The 19,720-nt window shown below is 48.2% G+C and overlaps 1 protein-coding gene, 20 non-coding genes and 3 pseudogenes across 21 annotated transcripts; all 24 read left to right on the top strand.

Moving 5' to 3' along the window:
- Positions 1-586: 586 nt before the first annotated feature.
- Positions 587-705, top strand: LOC126533281 (5S ribosomal RNA; annotated as a pseudogene).
- A 514-nt stretch (positions 706-1,219) lies between these two features.
- Positions 1,220-1,338, top strand: LOC126533157 (5S ribosomal RNA). Its single transcript, XR_007599945.1, has one exon. It is a non-coding gene; the product is annotated as a 5S ribosomal RNA (ribosomal RNA).
- Positions 1,339-1,854: 516 nt separating this feature from the next.
- On the top strand, positions 1,855-1,973 carry LOC126533223 (5S ribosomal RNA). Its single transcript, XR_007599979.1, has one exon. It is a non-coding gene; the product is annotated as a 5S ribosomal RNA (ribosomal RNA).
- A 516-nt stretch (positions 1,974-2,489) lies between these two features.
- On the top strand, positions 2,490-2,608 carry LOC126533301 (5S ribosomal RNA). Its single transcript, XR_007599989.1, has one exon. It is a non-coding gene; the product is annotated as a 5S ribosomal RNA (ribosomal RNA).
- Positions 2,609-3,123: 515 nt separating this feature from the next.
- On the top strand, positions 3,124-3,242 carry LOC126533057 (5S ribosomal RNA). The gene has a single exon (XR_007599908.1). It is a non-coding gene; the product is annotated as a 5S ribosomal RNA (ribosomal RNA).
- Positions 3,243-3,757: 515 nt separating this feature from the next.
- Positions 3,758-3,876, top strand: LOC126533065 (5S ribosomal RNA). The gene has a single exon (XR_007599913.1). It is a non-coding gene; the product is annotated as a 5S ribosomal RNA (ribosomal RNA).
- Positions 3,877-4,391: 515 nt separating this feature from the next.
- On the top strand, positions 4,392-4,510 carry LOC126533067 (5S ribosomal RNA). Its single transcript, XR_007599914.1, has one exon. It is a non-coding gene; the product is annotated as a 5S ribosomal RNA (ribosomal RNA).
- Positions 4,511-5,024: 514 nt separating this feature from the next.
- On the top strand, positions 5,025-5,143 carry LOC126533215 (5S ribosomal RNA). Its single transcript, XR_007599978.1, has one exon. It is a non-coding gene; the product is annotated as a 5S ribosomal RNA (ribosomal RNA).
- A 514-nt stretch (positions 5,144-5,657) lies between these two features.
- Positions 5,658-5,776, top strand: LOC126533257 (5S ribosomal RNA; annotated as a pseudogene).
- A 514-nt stretch (positions 5,777-6,290) lies between these two features.
- Positions 6,291-6,409, top strand: LOC126533070 (5S ribosomal RNA). The gene has a single exon (XR_007599915.1). It is a non-coding gene; the product is annotated as a 5S ribosomal RNA (ribosomal RNA).
- Positions 6,410-6,925: 516 nt separating this feature from the next.
- LOC126533076 (5S ribosomal RNA) lies at positions 6,926-7,044 on the top strand. The gene has a single exon (XR_007599916.1). It is a non-coding gene; the product is annotated as a 5S ribosomal RNA (ribosomal RNA).
- Positions 7,045-7,559: 515 nt separating this feature from the next.
- LOC126533080 (5S ribosomal RNA) lies at positions 7,560-7,678 on the top strand. Its single transcript, XR_007599917.1, has one exon. It is a non-coding gene; the product is annotated as a 5S ribosomal RNA (ribosomal RNA).
- Positions 7,679-8,220: 542 nt separating this feature from the next.
- LOC140217277 (uncharacterized) lies at positions 8,221-9,465 on the top strand. Its single transcript, XM_072287690.1, has one exon. The coding sequence runs from the start codon at positions 8,251-8,253 to the stop codon at positions 9,463-9,465; it is 1,215 nt and encodes a 404-aa protein (XP_072143791.1). The 5' UTR covers positions 8,221-8,250.
- A 3,625-nt stretch (positions 9,466-13,090) lies between these two features.
- LOC126533288 (5S ribosomal RNA) lies at positions 13,091-13,209 on the top strand (annotated as a pseudogene).
- Positions 13,210-13,724: 515 nt separating this feature from the next.
- Positions 13,725-13,843, top strand: LOC126533196 (5S ribosomal RNA). The gene has a single exon (XR_007599975.1). It is a non-coding gene; the product is annotated as a 5S ribosomal RNA (ribosomal RNA).
- Positions 13,844-14,357: 514 nt separating this feature from the next.
- Positions 14,358-14,476, top strand: LOC126533088 (5S ribosomal RNA). The gene has a single exon (XR_007599918.1). It is a non-coding gene; the product is annotated as a 5S ribosomal RNA (ribosomal RNA).
- Positions 14,477-14,992: 516 nt separating this feature from the next.
- On the top strand, positions 14,993-15,111 carry LOC126533096 (5S ribosomal RNA). Its single transcript, XR_007599923.1, has one exon. It is a non-coding gene; the product is annotated as a 5S ribosomal RNA (ribosomal RNA).
- Positions 15,112-15,625: 514 nt separating this feature from the next.
- Positions 15,626-15,744, top strand: LOC126533098 (5S ribosomal RNA). The gene has a single exon (XR_007599924.1). It is a non-coding gene; the product is annotated as a 5S ribosomal RNA (ribosomal RNA).
- Positions 15,745-16,258: 514 nt separating this feature from the next.
- LOC126533099 (5S ribosomal RNA) lies at positions 16,259-16,377 on the top strand. The gene has a single exon (XR_007599925.1). It is a non-coding gene; the product is annotated as a 5S ribosomal RNA (ribosomal RNA).
- Positions 16,378-16,891: 514 nt separating this feature from the next.
- Positions 16,892-17,010, top strand: LOC126533101 (5S ribosomal RNA). The gene has a single exon (XR_007599927.1). It is a non-coding gene; the product is annotated as a 5S ribosomal RNA (ribosomal RNA).
- Positions 17,011-17,526: 516 nt separating this feature from the next.
- Positions 17,527-17,645, top strand: LOC126533102 (5S ribosomal RNA). The gene has a single exon (XR_007599928.1). It is a non-coding gene; the product is annotated as a 5S ribosomal RNA (ribosomal RNA).
- Positions 17,646-18,159: 514 nt separating this feature from the next.
- On the top strand, positions 18,160-18,278 carry LOC126533107 (5S ribosomal RNA). The gene has a single exon (XR_007599932.1). It is a non-coding gene; the product is annotated as a 5S ribosomal RNA (ribosomal RNA).
- Positions 18,279-18,792: 514 nt separating this feature from the next.
- Positions 18,793-18,911, top strand: LOC126533112 (5S ribosomal RNA). Its single transcript, XR_007599933.1, has one exon. It is a non-coding gene; the product is annotated as a 5S ribosomal RNA (ribosomal RNA).
- Positions 18,912-19,425: 514 nt separating this feature from the next.
- Positions 19,426-19,544, top strand: LOC126533117 (5S ribosomal RNA). Its single transcript, XR_007599934.1, has one exon. It is a non-coding gene; the product is annotated as a 5S ribosomal RNA (ribosomal RNA).
- The last annotated feature ends 176 nt before the right edge of the window (positions 19,545-19,720 follow it).

The raw sequence follows: 19,720 nt of genomic DNA, 5'->3' as shown, positions 1-19,720 counted from the left end.
GAAACGAATGATTGTACCAGGGGGAGTGAAAACATTCTTTTTTAAACTACATACTAATACCTTGCCTGTAAAAACATGGCTAGAAGAAAGAGGGGACTATTTACCATGGGGGACTAACTGTTTGATTTGCAAGAAACCAGAAACTATAGAACACGTTTTTCTGGACTGTTGGAGTGCGGTCTTCTTTTGGGATATTATGCAAAGAACTATTAAAAAAGAATTGCCGTTAACAGCGCATGGTATCCGTTACCTGTCCACAGTGCAAGACAGTACACCTTATGACATGTTCTTTCTTCTCGGCCTTCATAGTATCTGGAGAAACCGCATGGCTGTAAGGAATTGTGATATAAATGTGAGAACAGTAAACTCGTATTTTGCTGAGAATGTCAGTAAACTGCGGGAAGTTTTTCAGAAGTTAGCGTATGACGATGATCTGTTGTCATTGATGGATGCCCTTGCCAAAATGAAAGTTTTGTAATCTCAACCGCAAGCTTCAAGCGCAGCGGTGGGAAAGTGAATATTGTCAGATGGTGGGAGCAGTATGTATTGATGTATTTGTTGATTGTCTGGAAATAAAGAAAAAAAAAAAATCGGCCATACCATGCTGAATACGCCGGTTCTCGTCCGATCCCCGAAGCTAAGCAGCATTGGGCTCGGTCAGTACTTGGGAGGGAGACCACCTGGGAACACCGAGTGCTGATGGCACCCTTCTTTTTGCTTTTTTTTTTATTGCGTGCTTCTGTGACTTAATTTTTTTTCTTTTTTTTACACTCACGTGTGGTTGGTTTTATTTACTGTTACGTTCAACTGGCGCAGCCTACTGGTAGAGCCAACGTCGAAGTGCAAAAACAATATGCAAGCCGCTAGGCGATTGTACGCGCAGTGACGGTGGTAACCGGTATAAGTAATGGTGCAAAATTTAGTCGCACAAACTGCTAACCGTTTACCTATTACACCCGTATCCAGGTCAGTGACAATCAATAACTTGGCTCATTACTAGCGCCAAACGTGGGCTGCAGCGGACGCACATCGTTGCGCTCGTCCTCTTGTTTTATTGCGAGCTCGACTCGGCAGCGACTAACCACAACAAACGGAGCAATCCACGTACACGACGTGTGCCTGTACTGTCAACGGAAAGACAGTGCCGCGTGCGTGCTGTAGCAATACGTTGCGAATGCACATAGCACGATACAGGTGCAGTCGTAAACATAGCATCCCTGCCATCGGCCATACCATGCTGAATACGCCGGTTCTCGTCCGATCCCCGAAGCTAAGCAGCATTGGGCTCGGTCAGTACTTGGGAGGGAGACCACCTGGGAACACCGAGTGCTGATGGCACCCTTCTTTTTGCTTTTTTTTTTTTATTGCGTGCTTCTGTGACTTAATTTTTTTTCTTTTTTTTACACTCACGTGTGGTTGGTTTTATTTACTGTTACGTTCAACTGGCGCAGCCTACTGGTAGAGCCAACGTCGAAGTGCAAAAACAATATGCAAGCCGCTAGGCGATTGTACGCGCAGTGACGGTGGTAACCGGTATAAGTAATGGTGCAAAATTTAGTCGCACAAACTGCTAACCGTTTACCTATTACACCCGTATCCAGCTCAGTGACAATCAATAACTTGGCTCATTACTAGCGCCAAACGTGGGCTGCAGCGGACGCACATCGTTGCGCTCGTCCTCTTGTTTTATTGCGAGCTCGACTCGGCAGCGACTAACCACAACAAACGGAGCAATCCACGTACACGACGTGTGCCTGTACTGTCAACGGAAAGACAGTGCCGCGTGCGTGCTGTAGCAATACGTTGCGAATGCACATAGCACGATACAGGTGCAGTCGTAAACATAGCATCCCTGCCATCGGCCATACCATGCTGAATACGCCGGTTCTCGTCCGATCCCCGAAGCTAAGCAGCATTGGGCTCGGTCAGTACTTGGGAGGGAGACCACCTGGGAACACCGAGTGCTGATGGCACCCTTCTTTTTGCTTTTTTTTTTTTATTGCGTGCTTCTGTGACTTAATTTTTTTTCTTTTTTTTACACTCACGTGTGGTTGGTTTTATTTACTGTTACGTTCAACTGGCGCAGCCTACTGGTAGAGCCAACGTCGAAGTGCAAAAACAATATGCAAGCCGCTAGGCGATTGTACGCGCAGTGACGGTGGTAACCGGTATAAGTAATGGTGCAAAATTTAGTCGCACAAACTGCTAACCGTTTACCTATTACACCCGTATCCAGCTCAGTGACAATCAATAACTTGGCTCATTACTAGCGCCAAACGTGGGCTGCAGCGGACGCACATCGTTGCGCTCGTCCTCTTGTTTTATTGCGAGCTCGACTCGGCAGCGACTAACCACAACAAACGGAGCAATCCACGTACACGACGTGTGCCTGTACTGTCAACGGAAAGACAGTGCCGCGTGCGTGCTGTAGCAATACGTTGCGAATGCACATAGCACGATACAGGTGCAGTCGTAAACATAGCATCCCTGCCATCGGCCATACCATGCTGAATACGCCGGTTCTCGTCCGATCCCCGAAGCTAAGCAGCATTGGGCTCGGTCAGTACTTGGGAGGGAGACCACCTGGGAACACCGAGTGCTGATGGCACCCTTCTTTTTGCTTTTTTTTTTTATTGCGTGCTTCTGTGACTTAATTTTTTTTCTTTTTTTTACACTCACGTGTGGTTGGTTTTATTTACTGTTACGTTCAACTGGCGCAGCCTACTGGTAGAGCCAACGTCGAAGTGCAAAAACAATATGCAAGCCGCTAGGCGATTGTACGCGCAGTGACGGTGGTAACCGGTATAAGTAATGGTGCAAAATTTAGTCGCACAAACTGCTAACCGTTTACCTATTACACCCGTATCCAGCTCAGTGACAATCAATAACTTGGCTCATTACTAGCGCCAAACGTGGGCTGCAGCGGACGCACATCGTTGCGCTCGTCCTCTTGTTTTATTGCGAGCTCGACTCGGCAGCGACTAACCACAACAAACGGAGCAATCCACGTACACGACGTGTGCCTGTACTGTCAACGGAAAGACAGTGCCGCGTGCGTGCTGTAGCAATACGTTGCGAATGCACATAGCACGATACAGGTGCAGTCGTAAACATAGCATCCCTGCCATCGGCCATACCATGCTGAATACGCCGGTTCTCGTCCGATCCCCGAAGCTAAGCAGCATTGGGCTCGGTCAGTACTTGGGAGGGAGACCACCTGGGAACACCGAGTGCTGATGGCACCCTTCTTTTTGCTTTTTTTTTTTATTGCGTGCTTCTGTGACTTAATTTTTTTTCTTTTTTTTACACTCACGTGTGGTTGGTTTTATTTACTGTTACGTTCAACTGGCGCAGCCTACTGGTAGAGCCAACGTCGTAGTGCAAAAACAATATGCAAGCCGCTAGGCGATTGTACGCGCAGTGACGGTGGTAACCGGTATAAGTAATGGTGCAAAATTTAGTCGCACAAACTGCTAACCGTTTACCTATTACACCCGTATCCAGCTCAGTGACAATCAATAACTTGGCTCATTACTGGCGCCAAACGTGGGCTGCAGCGGACGCACATCGTTGCGCTCGTCCTCTTGTTTTATTGCGAGCTCGACTCGGCAGCGACTAACCACAACAAACGGAGCAATCCACGTACACGACGTGTGCCTGTACTGTCAACGGAAAGACAGTGCCGCGTGCGTGCTGTAGCAATACGTTGCGAATGCACATAGCACGATACAGGTGCAGTCGTAAACATAGCATCCCTGCCATCGGCCATACCATGCTGAATACGCCGGTTCTCGTCCGATCCCCGAAGCTAAGCAGCATTGGGCTCGGTCAGTACTTGGGAGGGAGACCACCTGGGAACACCGAGTGCTGATGGCACCCTTCTTTTTGCTTTTTTTTTTTATTGCGTGCTTCTGTGACTTAATTTTTTTTCTTTTTTTTACACTCACGTGTGGTTGGTTTTATTTACTGTTACGTTCAACTGGCGCAGCCTACTGGTAGAGCCAACGTCGAAGTGCAAAAACAATATGCAAGCCGCTAGGCGATTGTGCGCGCAGTGACGGTGGTAACCGGTATAAGTAATGGTGCAAAATTTAGTCGCACAAACTGCTAACCGTTTACCTATTACACCCGTATCCAGCTCAGTGACAATCAATAACTTGGCTCATTACTAGCGCCAAACGTGGGCTGCAGCGGACGCACATCGTTGCGCTCGTCCTCTTGTTTTATTGCGAGCTCGACTCGGCAGCGACTAACCACAACAAACGGAGCAATCCACGTACACGACGTGTGCCTGTACTGTCAACGGAAAGACAGTGCCGCGTGCGTGCTGTAGCAATACGTTGCGAATGCACATAGCACGATACAGGTGCAGTCGTAAACATAGCATCCCTGCCATCGGCCATACCATGCTGAATACGCCGGTTCTCGTCCGATCCCCGAAGCTAAGCAGCATTGGGCTCGGTCAGTACTTGGGAGGGAGACCACCTGGGAACACCGAGTGCTGATGGCACCTTTTTTTTGCTTTTTTTTTTTATTGCGTGCTTCTGTGACTTAATTTTTTTTCTTTTTTTTACACTCACGTGTGGTTGGTTTTATTTACTGTTACGTTCAACTGGCGCAGCCTACTGGTAGAGCCAACGTCGAAGTGCAAAAACAATATGCAAGCCGCTAGGCGATTGTACGCGCAGTGACGGTGGTAACCGGTATAAGTAATGGTGCAAAATTTAGTCGCACAAACTGCTAACCGTTTACCTATTACACCCGTATCCAGCTCAGTGACAATCAATAACTTGGCTCATTACTAGCGCCAAACGTGGGCTGCAGCGGACGCACATCGTTGCGCTCGTCCTCTTGTTTTATTGCGAGCTCGACTCGGCAGCGACTAACCACAACAAACGGAGCAATCCACGTACACGACGTGTGCCTGTACTGTCAACGGAAAGACAGTGCCGCGTGCGTGCTGTAGCAATACGTTGCGAATGCACATAGCACGATACAGGTGCAGTCGTAAACATAGCATCCCTGCCATCGGCCATACCATGCTGAATACGCCGGTTCTCGTCCGATCCCCGAAGCTAAGCAGCATTGGGCTCGGTCAGTACTTGGGAGGGAGACCACCTGGGAACACCGAGTGCTGATTGCACCCTTCTTTTTGCTTTTTTTTTTATTGCGTGCTTCTGTGACTTAATTTTTTTTCTTTTTTTTACACTCACGTGTGGTTGGTTTTATTTACTGTTACGTTCAACTGGCGCAGCCTACTGGTAGAGCCAACGTCGAAGTGCAAAAACAATATGCAAGCCGCTAGGCGATTGTACGCGCAGTGACGGTGGTAACCGGTATAAGTAATGGTGCAAAATTTAGTCGCACAAACTGCTAACCGTTTACCTATTACACCCGTATCCAGCTCAGTGACAATCAATAACTTGGCTCATTACTAGCGCCAAACGTGGGCTGCAGCGGACGCACATCGTTGCGCTCGTCCTCTTGTTTTATTGCGAGCTCGACTCGGCAGCGACTAACCACAACAAACGGAGCAATCCACGTACACGACGTGTGCCTGTACTGTCAACGGAAAGACAGTGCCGCGTGCGTGCTGTAGCAATACGTTGCGAATGCACATAGCACGATACAGGTGCAGTCGTAAACATAGCATCCCTGCCATCGGCCATACCATGCTGAATACGCCGGTTCTCGTCCGATCCCGGAAGCTAAGCAGCATTGGGCTCGGTCAGTACTTGGGAGGGAGACCACCTGGGAACACCGAGTGCTGATGGCACCCTTCTTTTTGCTTTTTTTTTTATTGCGTGCTTCTGTGACTTAATTTTTTTTCTTTTTTTTACACTCACGTGTGGTTGGTTTTATTTACTGTTACGTTCAACTGGCGCAGCCTACTGGTAGAGCCAACGTCGAAGTGCAAAAACAATATGCAAGCCGCTAGGCGATTGTACGCGCAGTGACGGTGGTAACCGGTATAAGTAATGGTGCAAAATTTAGTCGCACAAACTGCTAACCGTTTACCTATTACACCCGTATCCAGCTCAGTGACAATCAATAACTTGGCTCATTACTAGCGCCAAACGTGGGCTGCAGCGGACGCACATCGTTGCGCTCGTCCTCTTGTTTTATTGCGAGCTCGACTCGGCAGCGACTAACCACAACAAACGGAGCAATCCACGTACACGACGTGTGCCTGTACTGTCAACGGAAAGACAGTGCCGCGTGCATGCTGTAGCAATACGTTGCGAATGCACATAGCACGATACAGGTGCAGTCGTAAACATAGCATCCCTGCCATCGGCCATACCATGCTGAATACGCCGGTTCTCGTCCGATCCCCGAAGCTAAGCAGCATTGGGCTCGGTCAGTACTTGGGAGGGAGACCACCTGGGAACACCGAGTGCTGATGGCACCCTTCTTTTTGCTTTTTTTTTTTTATTGCGTGCTTCTGTGACTTAATTTTTTTTCTTTTTTTTACACTCACGTGTGGTTGGTTTTATTTACTGTTACGTTCAACTGGCGCAGCCTACTGGTAGAGCCAACGTCGAAGTGCAAAAACAATATGCAAGCCGCTAGGCGATTGTACGCGCAGTGACGGTGGTAACCGGTATAAGTAATGGTGCAAAATTTAGTCGCACAAACTGCTAACCGTTTACCTATTACACCCGTATCCAGCTCAGTGACAATCAATAACTTGGCTCATTACTAGCGCCAAACGTGGGCTGCAGCGGACGCACATCGTTGCGCTCGTCCTCTTGTTTTATTGCGAGCTCGACTCGGCAGCGACTAACCACAACAAACGGAGCAATCCACGTACACGACGTGTGCCTGTACTGTCAACGGAAAGACAGTGCCGCGTGCGTGCTGTAGCAATACGTTGCGAATGCACATAGCACGATACAGGTGCAGTCGTAAACATAGCATCCCTGCCATCGGCCATACCATGCTGAATACGCCGGTTCTCGTCCGATCCCCGAAGCTAAGCAGCATTGGGCTCGGTCAGTACTTGGGAGGGAGACCACCTGGGAACACCGAGTGCTGATGGCACCCTTCTTTTTGCTTTTTTTTTTTATTGCGTGCTTCTGTGACTTAATTTTTTTTCTTTTTTTTACACTCACGTGTGGTTGGTTTTATTTACTGTTACGTTCAACTGGCGCAGCCTACTGGTAGAGCCAACGTCGAAGTGCAAAAACAATATGCAAGCCGCTAGGCGATTGTACGCGCAGTGACGGTGGTAACCGGTATAAGTAATGGTGCAAAATTTAGTCGCACAAACTGCTAACCGTTTACCTATTACACCCGTATCCAGCTCAGTGACAATCAATAACTTGGCTCATTACTAGCGCCAAACGTGGGCTGCAGCGGACGCACATCGTTGCGCTCGTCCTCTTGTTTTATTGCGAGCTCGACTCGGCAGCGACTAACCACAACAAACGGAGCAATCCACGTACACGACGTGTGCCTGTACTGTCAAGGGAAAGACAGTGCCGCGTGCGTGCTGTAGCAATACGTTGCGAATGCACATAGCACGATACAGGTGCAGTCGTAAACATAGCATCCCTGCCATCGGCCATACCATGCTGAATACGCCGGTTCTCGTCCGATCCCCGAAGCTAAGCAGCATTGGGCTCGGTCAGTACTTGGGAGGGAGACCACCTGGGAACACCGAGTGCTGATGGCACCCTTCTTTTTGCTTTTTTTTTTATTGCGTGCTTCTGTGACTTAATTTTTTTTCTTTTTTTTACACTCACGTGTGGTTGGTTTTATTTACTGTTACGTTCAACTGGCGCAGCCTACTGGTAGAGCCAACGTCGAAGTGCAAAAACAATATGCAAGCCGCTAGGCGATTGTACGCGCAGTGACGGTGGTAACCGGTATAAGTAATGGTGCAAAATTTAGTCGCACAAACTGCTAACCGTTTACCTATTACACCCGTATCCAGCTCAGTGACAATCAATAACTTGGCTCATTACTAGCGCCAAACGTGGGCTGCAGCGGACGCACATCGTTGCGCTCGTCCTCTTGTTTTATTGCGAGCTCGACTCGGCAGCGACTAACCACAACAAACGGAGCAATCCACGTACACGACGTGTGCCTGTACTGTCAACGGAAAGACAGTGCCGCGTGCGTGCTGTAGCAATACGTTGCGAATGCACATAGCACGATACAGGTGCAGTCGTAAACATAGCATCCCTGCCATCGGCCATACCATGCTGGACTCTGCCTCTGGACACGGACGCGTTCGGACGCAAGATGTCGAGCTCTGCAAGAGCGGTTTCAGCGGCCGCGTCTGGCCGTGGTAACAGGTCTTCTGTCGCCCCACCGGGCTATCGGTATGTACTACCGACTTTGCCATCAGGCGAAACTATGAAGGAGTGTCTGTTCTTACATTGTGACGTTGCCGGGAGACCATACCGCCTCGAAGACTTCCGTGACCCGCTGCAAGAACTCGGTGTACTGAAAGACGTGACCGGTATTGGGCCCTTCCAAATGACGCATGTGTGGCTCATCAAGCTACGAACTCCAGAGGTGAAGGAAGTGCTGGTTAGAGCGGGAGGCCTGGAGGTAAAAGGGCGCTTTTGCGCCGTCATTGACCCAGTGCAACAAGACATCACACTCAAAGTGCACTGGGTTCCATTCCACGTTACCGGGGAAGCATTGAAGAAGGCTTTCGACCACTATGGCGAAGTGAAAGAAGTAAGACAAGAAGATTGGAAGGTGAGGGGCTTCGAACAAGCTGAGTCTACCACGCGTATTGTGCGGATGACGCTCCGAGAGAACTTAACACCGGACGCTCTGCCCCATTTGTTCAAGATATTTGGTGGCTCTGTGCTGGTTGTCGTTCCCGGGAGAGCTCCGATTTGCCTACGGTGTCGACGCAAAGGACACATTAGAAGGGACTGCAGAGTGCCAAGGTGTTCTGAGTGCCGGGAATTCGGCCATGAAGCACATGATTGCGTACGTACGTATGCAAGAGTTACTGGCAGCACGCAACCCGACGACGAAGGTCTCGAATTGATGGAAGAGGAGGTAACGGAGAAACCGACAGCGTCCTCGGAAACGCCGGTTCAACAGGTGGCAAGTGTCACAAAAAAGGTGGCAACGCCATCCGCGTCGACACAGGACGCCACAGCAGGAAGAAAGCAAAGAGAAAGAAGAAGGAATGAAGAAGAGAAGACACCGCCTGCGGCCGCAGAAACGGATCACGGGTGTGACGCGTTTAACGTGGAGATGGACGCGGAGCCAGAGACGCCATATGAGACGCCGGATGAGATGGTCACTGAGGAGCCAGCCGTGCCTTCCAAGAGGCACCGAAGCGATGCTCCAGAAGAGGAGACGCCGGCTGACAGTGTTCAGCGCCTGGAGCCGCAGTGGATGGTGGTCCGGTCGACCCGGGCCAAGAAAGGGAAGTCCGCCCCACCTCAACGGTCAGCGTCGCTCACCCGAGAAGGGCAGGCGACGCAGTGACCAACGCGACTGGTGTCGCGGGTGCCCGTTGAAGCTGTCGTGCCGACAGGGACGCTCAGTTTGTGAGGGTTGCTATTTGCTGGGGGCCTTACTGTTGTTTTGCTCTTGCTCTTTGAAATGGCTATGTCATTAGCTCCATTGCGCGTGGGAACCCTCAACGTTAGAGGTTTTAGGGCGAGACGGCGGCAGCGTCAGCTCCGACGCGTAATGTTGGAAGAAGAATTAGATATATTGGCGATTCAAGAGACTAAAATAGAGAGTGAGAGTCAGACTGATAGTATGGTTGCACAGTTTAGTGACCGCTATACTGTATGCGTTAGTCATGCTGTGGGCACAACGGCCGGTTGCTGTATGTTTATTAAGAAAGGTTTGGGTATAGTTGAGGAAACAGTTATAAGTTGTCAGGGTGGTCGATTCGTGCTGTGCAATTTTGTATATTGCAACATAAAATACCGAATATTATGTGTGTATGCACCAACGAAAGTGAATGACCGGCTAAGTTTCTTTCAAGAAATATCGCACTATCTGAATACAGACAGATGTTTGATAGTGTTAGGAGATTTCAATTGCGTTTTGAGCTCGGACGATCGTTCGAGTGATGGATACTGGGCTGATAAGAGCGTTGTCTTTCTGAGGGGGGCCATTGGAAGAGCTCTGTTGGAAGACATTGCACATTACGCGAAAGGAGGCAATAATCGACATTATACTCATTTTCAAGGCAATAGCCATGCAAGGTTAGACAGAGCTTATCTTTCGCAAGAAATCGCCACAATGTGCGATGACTACAAGGTGCTGAACATAACATTTAGCGACCGTTGTTTAGTAGCCTTCACGATAGGGAAAAAGATCACCGCAAAGCCTGGAATGAAATGGCAAACATGGAAATTAAACGCGAAACTTTTAAAGGACGACCAATTTCTAGAAAGTGTACGCACAGAAATTGCCAAAGCAAATAATGACTGTGAAAAAGGATGGGGTGAGCGATGGGAGCGATTTAAAGAAGTCGTAAAAATGAATGCCATAGAGCGAGCAGTAGAAATGCGTTTTAAGGAGCGCCAAGACGAAAATAACCTTAAAAAAATGCTTCAGGAATTTGTGGATGCCGAAACTGCAGCGCCAGGCACCTTTATGGAAGAAATAAGGGAAACAAAGAGTAAAATTGAGGCTATCGACACGGAAAAATACCGTGGCGCACTTATTCGCGCACGAATGGGAAAGATCTTGGCTGATGAAATGCCAACAAAGCGTGCATTGGGAACTGAGAAAAAGTATGCGAAGAGAAACGAAATAGTTGAGATTGAATACAAAGGGAAAATATCTAGAGATGCCGAAGAAATCAATTATGCGTTTACGGAATATTACAGGGAGCTCTTCAAGTGTAGAATACCGAGCAAGGCTGGGTATGAAAGCCATTTTCTAACCACTCTACCTAGGTTAGACGCCGAAGAAACAGATAGATTATCAGAAGATATCACAGCAAAGGAGATCGAAACGGCCATTGAAGACCTTAACCCTGGAAAATCGCCAGGACCTGATGGCCTAACAGCAGTTTTTTACAAAGCCTTTTGCTCGAAGATAGCCATCTTATTAGAGCGTGTTTTTATGGAGGCGTATCAAAAAGGTCGTTTGCCACCGTCCTTTAAAAGGGCGTATACAGTCTTGATACCAAAAAGCGATGACGCAAATAAACTTAACAAAGTAACAGGCTACAGGCCAATTACGCTGACAAACGTAGATTATAAAGTTTTAATGAAGATATTTGCGCGGAGACTACAAGGGGTTATTGGTGCTATAGTAGGACCGCATCAGACCTGCGGTATAAGAGGGAGGTCTATATTTACTAATATCCATGTGGCTCGCAGCATTCTTGAAACTTGTGATGCAGATTTTAGGAAAGTCGCTATGTTACAAATTGATCTAGAAAAGGCGTTTGACAGAGTATGTCACAATCTCCTGTTTACAATTCTTGGCTATGTCGGTGTTGGATCACGGATAACAGAGGGAGTTAAAATGGCATACAGTAATTGTACAACTAACCTCATTGTCAACCATAAGCTAACTGAAAGGATTGAAGTGCGTTCCTCTGTACGTCAGGGGTGCCCCCTGTCACCTCTTTTGTTCGCAATATATCTAGAGGCTCTCTGTAAAAGAATTATTGATAGTCCGGACGTGCGAGGATTCAGCTTGGAAGGATGTGAGGTACGTTTATTAGCTTACGCTGATGATGTTGTTGTTTTCTGTGACGATAAGGAGAGCGTTCGAGCTACCATGACAATTATGCGTGAGTTTTGTGACATGACGGACAGCAATATAAACCTGAATAAGTGTGTCGGCTTGTGGCACGGCCGGTGGCAAACAACGCCGCGTGTTTTTGAAGGTATGCAGTGGAAGCTCACGCCTGGGATTTACCTTGGTGTACCATTAGGCACACATCGAGACACTAAAGACTTATGGAATGGCAAAGTCCAGGAATTAAAAGCTCAAACTGATAAGTGGGCCGGACGTGACCTCTCTATATTTGCACGTGCGGCTATCTGCAGAATCTTCTTGGTGAGCAAGCTGTGGTATCTCATGCAAGTCCTGAGTTGTTCCCGATTCAACCTCAAGAAATTCCATAGAGTATTTGCTGTTTTTGTGTGGCAGTCTGAATATGAAAGAACAAGCAGGAACAACTTGTTTCGCAAGTTGGGTCAGGGGGGCTTGTCATTACCAAATTTATACTTAAAGCAACTGATTTCTAGATTTTTGTTCTTACGAGACACGACAAATCCTTTCTTACGAACAGTTATTCAAGTCCGATTGAGCAATGTCTTACCTAACTTTGTTGTCTCGATGAGGGAGGGTGGGTGTTACGCAACGAGTAAATTTTTACGTGAGGTGGTCGTAGCATTTAGATTTTTAAACCACCACTTTTCCATAGAATATTTGGCTGCAGTCAGTCGTAAGCGGATAAGCTCGGATTTAATAGATATTATGTTCCCAGAACCATTATACCGATTAATGTACCGCGAAGGCCAAGGGAAAGATGTCCTAAAACGTGTGAAACGAATGATTGTACCAGGGGGAGTGAAAACATTCTTTTTTAAACTACATACTAATACCTTGCCTGTAAAAACATGGCTAGAAGAAAGAGGGGACTATTTACCATGGGGGACTAACTGTTTGATTTGCAAGAAACCAGAAACTATAGAACACGTTTTTCTGGACTGTTGGAGTGCGGTCTTCTTTTGGGATATTATGCAAAGAACTATTAAAAAAGAATTGCCGTTAACAGCGCATGGTATCCGTTACCTGTCCACAGTGCAAGACAGTACACCTTATGACATGTTCTTTCTTCTCGGCCTTCATAGTATCTGGAGAAACCGCATGGCTGTAAGGAATTGTGATATAAATGTGAGAACAGTAAACTCGTATTTTGCTGAGAATGTCAGTAAACTGCGGGAAGTTTTTCAGAAGTTAGCGTATGACGATGATCTGTTGTCATTGATGGATGCCCTTGCCAAAATGAAAGTTTTGTAATCTCAACCGCAAGCTTCAAGCGCAGCGGTGGGAAAGTGAATATTGTCAGATGGTGGGAGCAGTATGTATTGATGTATTTGTTGATTGTCTGGAAATAAAGAAAAAAAAAATCGGCCATACCATGCTGAATACGCCGGTTCTCGTCCGATCCCCGAAGCTAAGCAGCATTGGGCTCGGTCAGTACTTGGGAGGGAGACCACCTGGGAACACCGAGTGCTGATGGCACCCTTCTTTTTGCTTTTTTTTTTTATTGCGTGCTTCTGTGACTTAATTTTTTTTCTTTTTTTTACACTCACGTGTGGTTGGTTTTATTTACTGTTACGTTCAACTGGCGCAGCCTACTGGTAGAGCCAACGTCGAAGTGCAAAAACAATATGCAAGCCGCTAGGCGATTGTACGCGCAGTGACGGTGGTAACCGGTATAAGTAATGGTGCAAAATTTAGTCGCACAAACTGCTAACCGTTTACCTATTACACACGTATCCAGCTCAGTGACAATCAATAACTTGGCTCATTACTAGCGCCAAACGTGGGCTGCAGCGGACGCACATCGTTGCGCTCGTCCTCTTGTTTTATTGCGAGCTCGACTCGGCAGCGACTAACCACAACAAACGGAGCAATCCACGTACACGACGTGTGCCTGTACTGTCAACGGAAAGACAGTGCCGCGTGCGTGCTGTAGCAATACGTTGCGAATGCACATAGCACGATACAGGTGCAGTCGTAAACATAGCATCCTTGCCATCGGCCATACCATGCTGAATACGCCGGTTCTCGTCCGATCCCCGAAGCTAAGCAGCATTGGGCTCGGTCAGTACTTGGGAGGGAGACCACCTGGGAACACCGAGTGCTGTTGGCACCCTTCTTTTTGCTTTTTTTTTTATTGCGTGCTTCTGTGACTTAATTTTTTTTCTTTTTTTTACACTCACGTGTGGTTGGTTTTATTTACTGTTACGTTCAACTGGCGCAGCCTACTGGTAGAGCCAACGTAGAAGTGCAAAAACAATATGCAAGCCGCTAGGCGATTGTACGCGCAGTGACGGTGGTAACCGGTATAAGTAATGGTGCAAAATTTAGTCGCACAAACTGCTAACCGTTTACCTATTACACCCGTATCCAGCTCAGTGACAATCAATAACTTGGCTCATTACTAGCGCCAAACGTGGGCTGCAGCGGACGCACATCGTTGCGCTCGTCCTCTTGTTTTATTGCGAGCTCGACTCGGCAGCGACTAACCACAACAAACGGAGCAATCCACGTACACGACGTGTGCCTGTACTGTCAACGGAAAGACAGTGCCGCGTGCGTGCTGTAGCAATACGTTGCGAATGCACATAGCACGATACAGGTGCAGTCGTAAACATGGCATCCCTGCCATCGGCCATACCATGCTGAATACGCCGGTTCTCGTCCGATCCCCGAAGCTAAGCAGCATTGGGCTCGGTCAGTACTTGGGAGGGAGACCACCTGGGAACACCGAGTGCTGATGGCACCCTTCTTTTTGCTTTTTTTTTTTTATTGCGTGCTTCTGTGACTTAATTTTTTTTCTTTTTTTTACACTCACGTGTGGTTGGTTTTATTTACTGTTACGTTCAACTGGCGCAGCCTACTGGTAGAGCCAACGTCGAAGTGCAAAAACAATATGCAAGCCGCTAGGCGATTGTACGCGCAGTGACGGTGGTAACCGGTATAAGTAATGGTGCAAAATTTAGTCGCACAAACTGCTAACCGTTTACCTATTACACCCGTATCCAGCTCAGTGACAATCAATAACTTGGCTCATTACTAGCGCCAAACGTGGGCTGCAGCGGACGCACATCGTTGCGCTCGTCCTCTTGTTTTATTGCGAGCTCGACTCGGCAGCGACTAACCACAACAAACGGAGCAATCCACGTACACGACGTGTGCCTGTACTGTCAACGGAAAGACAGTGCCGCGTGCGTGCTGTAGCAATACGTTGCGAATGCACATAGCACGATACAGGTGCAGTCGTAAACATAGCATCCCTGCCATCGGCCATACCATGCTGAATACGCCGGTTCTCGTCCGATCCCCGAAGCTAAGCAGCATTGGGCTCGGTCAGTACTTGGGAGGGAGACCACCTGGGAACACCGAGTGCTGATGGCACCCTTCTTTTTGCTTTTTTTTTTATTGCGTGCTTCTGTGACTTAATTTTTTTTCTTTTTTTTACACTCACGTGTGGTTGGTTTTATTTACTGTTACGTTCAACTGGCGCAGCCTACTGGTAGAGCCAACGTCGAAGTGCAAAAACAATATGCAAGCCGCTAGGCGATTGTACGCGCAGTGACGGTGGTAACCGGTATAAGTAATGGTGCAAAATTTAGTCGCACAAACTGCTAACCGTTTACCTATTACACCCGTATCCAGCTCAGTGACAATCAATAACTTGGCTCATTACTAGCGCCAAACGTGGGCTGCAGCGGACGCACATCGTTGCGCTCGTCCTCTTGTTTTATTGCGAGCTCGACTCGGCAGCGACTAACCACAACAAACGGAGCAATCCACGTACACGACGTGTGCCTGTACTGTCAACGGAAAGACAGTGCCGCGTGCGTGCTGTAGCAATACGTTGCGAATGCACATAGCACGATACAGGTGCAGTCGTAAACATAGCATCCCTGCCATCGGCCATACCATGCTGAATACGCCGGTTCTCGTCCGATCCCCGAAGCTAAGCAGCATTGGGCTCGGTCAGTACTTGGGAGGGAGACCACCTGGGAACACCGAGTGCTGATGGCACCCTTCTTTTTGCTTTTTTTTTTATTGCGTGCTTCTGTGACTTAATTTTTTTTCTTTTTTTTACACTCACGTGTGGTTGGTTTTATTTACTGTTACGTTCAACTGGCGCAGCCTACTGGTAGAGCCAACGTCGAAGTGCAAAAACAATATGCAAGCCGCTAGGCGATTGTACGCGCAGTGACGGTGGTAACCGGTATAAGTAATGGTGCAAAATTTAGTCGCACAAACTGCTAACCGTTTACCTATTACACCCGTATCCAGCTCAGTGACAATCAATAACTTGGCTCATTACTAGCGCCAAACGTGGGCTGCAGCGGACGCACATCGTTGCGCTCGTCCTCTTGTTTTATTGCGAGCTCGACTCGGCAGCGACTAACCACAACAAACGGAGCAATCCACGTACACGACGTGTGCCTGTACTGTCAACGGAAAGACAGTGCCGCGTGCGTGCTGTAGCAATACGTTGCGAATGCACATAGCACGATACAGGTGCAGTCGTAAACATAGCATCCCTGCCATCGGCCATACCATGCTGAATACGCCGGTTCTCGTCCGATCCCCGAAGCTAAGCAGCATTGGGCTCGGTCAGTACTTGGGAGGGAGACCACCTGGGAACACCGAGTGCTGATGGCACCCTTCTTTTTGCTTTTTTTTTTATTGCGTGCTTCTGTGACTTAATTTTTTTTCTTTTTTTTACACTCACGTGTGGTTGGTTTTATTTACTGTTACGTTCAACTGGCGCAGCCTACTGGTAGAGCCAACGTCGAAGTGCAAAAACAATATGCAAGCCGCTAGGCGATTGTACGCGCAGTGACGGTGGTAACCGGTATAAGTAATGGTGCAAAATTTAGTCGCACAAACTGCTAACCGTTTACCTATTACACCCGTATCCAGCTCAGTGACAATCAATAACTTGGCTCATTACTAGCGCCAAACGTGGGCTGCAGCGGACGCACATCGTTGCGCTCGTCCTCTTGTTTTATTGCGAGCTCGACTCGGCAGCGACTAACCACAACAAACGGAGCAATCCACGTACACGACGTGTGCCTGTACTGTCAACGGAAAGACAGTGCCGCGTGCGTGCTGTAGCAATACGTTGCGAATGCACATAGCACGATACAGGTGCAGTCGTAAACATAGCATCCCTGCCATCGGCCATACCATGCTGAATACGCCGGTTCTCGTCCGATCCCCGAAGCTAAGCAGCATTGGGCTCGGTCAGTACTTGGGAGGGAGACCACCTGGGAACACCGAGTGCTGATGGCACCCTTCTTTTTGCTTTTTTTTTTTTATTGCGTGCTTCTGTGACTTAATTTTTTTTCTTTTTTTTACACTCACGTGTGGTTGGTTTTATTTACTGTTACGTTCAACTGGCGCAGCCTACTGGTAGAGCCAACGTCGAAGTGCAAAAACAATATGCAAGCCGCTAGGCGATTGTACGCGCAGTGACGGTGGTAACCGGTATAAGTAATGGTGCAAAATTTAGTCGCACAAACTGCTAACCGTTTACCTATTACACCCGTATCCAGCTCAGTGACAATCAATAACTTGGCTCATTACTAGCGCCAAACGTGGGCTGCAGCGGACGCACATCGTTGCGCTCGTCCTCTTGTTTTATTGCGAGCTCGACTCGGCAGCGACTAACCACAACAAACGGAGCAATCCACGTACACGACGTGTGCCTGTACTGTCAACGGAAAGACAGTGCCGCGTGCGTGCTGTAGCAATACGTTGCGAATGCACATAGCACGATACAGGTGCAGTCGTAAACATAGCATCCCTGCCATCGGCCATACCATGCTGAATACGCCGGTTCTCGTCCGATCCCCGAAGCTAAGCAGCATTGGGCTCGGTCAGTACTTGGGAGGGAGACCACCTGGGAACACCGAGTGCTGATGGCACCCTTCTTTTTGCTTTTTTTTTTATTGCGTGCTTCTGTGACTTAATTTTTTTTCTTTTTTTTACACTCACGTGTGGTTGGTTTTATTTACTGTTACGTTCAACTGGCGCAGCCTACTGGTAGAGCCAACGTCGAAGTGCAAAAACAATATGCAAGCCGCTAGGCGATTGTACGCGCAGTGACGGTGGTAACCGGTATAAGTAATGGTGCAAAATTTAGTCGCACAAACTGCTAACCGTTTACCTATTACACCCGTATCCAGCTCAGTGACAATCAATAACTTGGCTCATTACTAGCGCCAAACGTGGGCTGCAGCGGACGCACATCGTTGCGCTCGTCCTCTTGTTTTATTGCGAGCTCGACTCGGCAGCGACTAACCACAACAAACGGAGCAATCCACGTACACGACGTGTGCCTGTACTGTCAACGGAAAGACAGTGCCGCGTGCGTGCTGTAGCAATACGTTGCGAATGCACATAGCACGATACAGGTGCAGTCGTAAACATAGCATCCCTGCCATCGGCCATACCATGCTGAATACGCCGGTTCTCGTCCGATCCCCGAAGCTAAGCAGCATTGGGCTCGGTCAGTACTTGGGAGGGAGACCACCTGGGAACACCGAGTGCTGATGGCACCCTTCTTTTTGCTTTTTTTTTTATTGCGTGCTTCTGTGACTTAATTTTTTTTCTTTTTTTTACACTCACGTGTGGTTGGTTTTATTTACTGTTACGTTCAACTGGCGCAGCCTACTGGTAGAGCCAACGTCGAAGTGCAAAAACAATATGCAAGCCGCTAGGCGATTGTACGCGCAGTGACGGTGGTAACCGGTATAAGTAATGGTGCAAAATTTAGTCGCACAAACTGCTAACCGTTTACCTATTACACCCGTATCCAGCTCAGTGACAATCAATAACTTGGCTCATTACTAGCGCCAAACGTGGGCTGCAGCGGACGCACATCGTTGCGCTCGTCCTCTTGTTTTATTGCGAGCTCGACTCGGCAGCGACTAACCACAACAAACGGAGCAATCCACGTACACGACGTGTGCCTGTACTGTCAACGGAAAGACAGTGCCGCGTGCGTGCTGTAGCAATACGTTGCGAATGCACATAGCACGATACAGGTGCAGTCGTAAACATAGCATCCCTGCCATCGGCCATACCATGCTGAATACGCCGGTTCTCGTCCGATCCCCGAAGCTAAGCAGCATTGGGCTCGGTCAGTACTTGGGAGGGAGACCACCTGGGAACACCGAGTGCTGATGGCACCCTTCTTTTTGCTTTTTTTTTTATTGCGTGCTTCTGTGACTTAATTTTTTTTCTTTTTTTTACACTCACGTGTGGTTGGTTTTATTTACTGTTACGTTCAACTGGCGCAGCCTACTGGTAGAGCCAACGTCGAAGTGCAAAAACAATATGCAAGCCGCTAGGCGATTGTACGCGCAGTGACGGTGGTAACCGGTATAAGTAATGGTGCAAAATTTAGTCGCACAAACTGCTAACCGTTTACCTATTACACCCGTATCCAGCTCAGTGACAATCAATAACTTGGCTCATTACTAGCGCCAAACGTGGGCTGCAGCGGACGCACATCGTTGCGCTCGTCCTCTTGTTTTATTGCGAGCTCGACTCGGCAGCGACTAACCACAACAAACGGAGCAATCCACGTACACGACGTGTGCCTGTACTGTCAACGGAAAGACAGTGCCGCGTGCGTGCTGTAGCAATACGTTGCGAATGCACAAAGCACGATACAGGTGCAGTCGTAAACATAGCATCCCTGCCATCGGCCATACCATGCTGAATACGCCGGTTCTCGTCCGATCCCCGAAGCTAAGCAGCATTGGGCTCGGTCAGTACTTGGGAGGGAGACCACCTGGGAACACCGAGTGCTGATGGCACCCTTCTTTTTGCTTTTTTTTTTTATTGCGTGCTTCTGTGACTTAATTTTTTTTCTTTTTTTTACACTCACGTGTGGTTGGTTTTATTTACTGTTTCGTTCAACTGGCGCAGCCTACTGGTAGAGCCAACGTCGAAGTGCAAAAACAATATGCAAGCCGCTAGGCGATTGTACGCG

Source organism: Dermacentor andersoni, chromosome 4, assembly GCF_023375885.2.
Source record: "Dermacentor andersoni chromosome 4, qqDerAnde1_hic_scaffold, whole genome shotgun sequence".
Taxonomy (NCBI): Eukaryota; Metazoa; Arthropoda; class Arachnida; order Ixodida; family Ixodidae; genus Dermacentor; species Dermacentor andersoni.
Note: the sequence above shows the minus strand (reverse complement) of the source record. Positions and strands in the feature narration are given on the sequence as shown.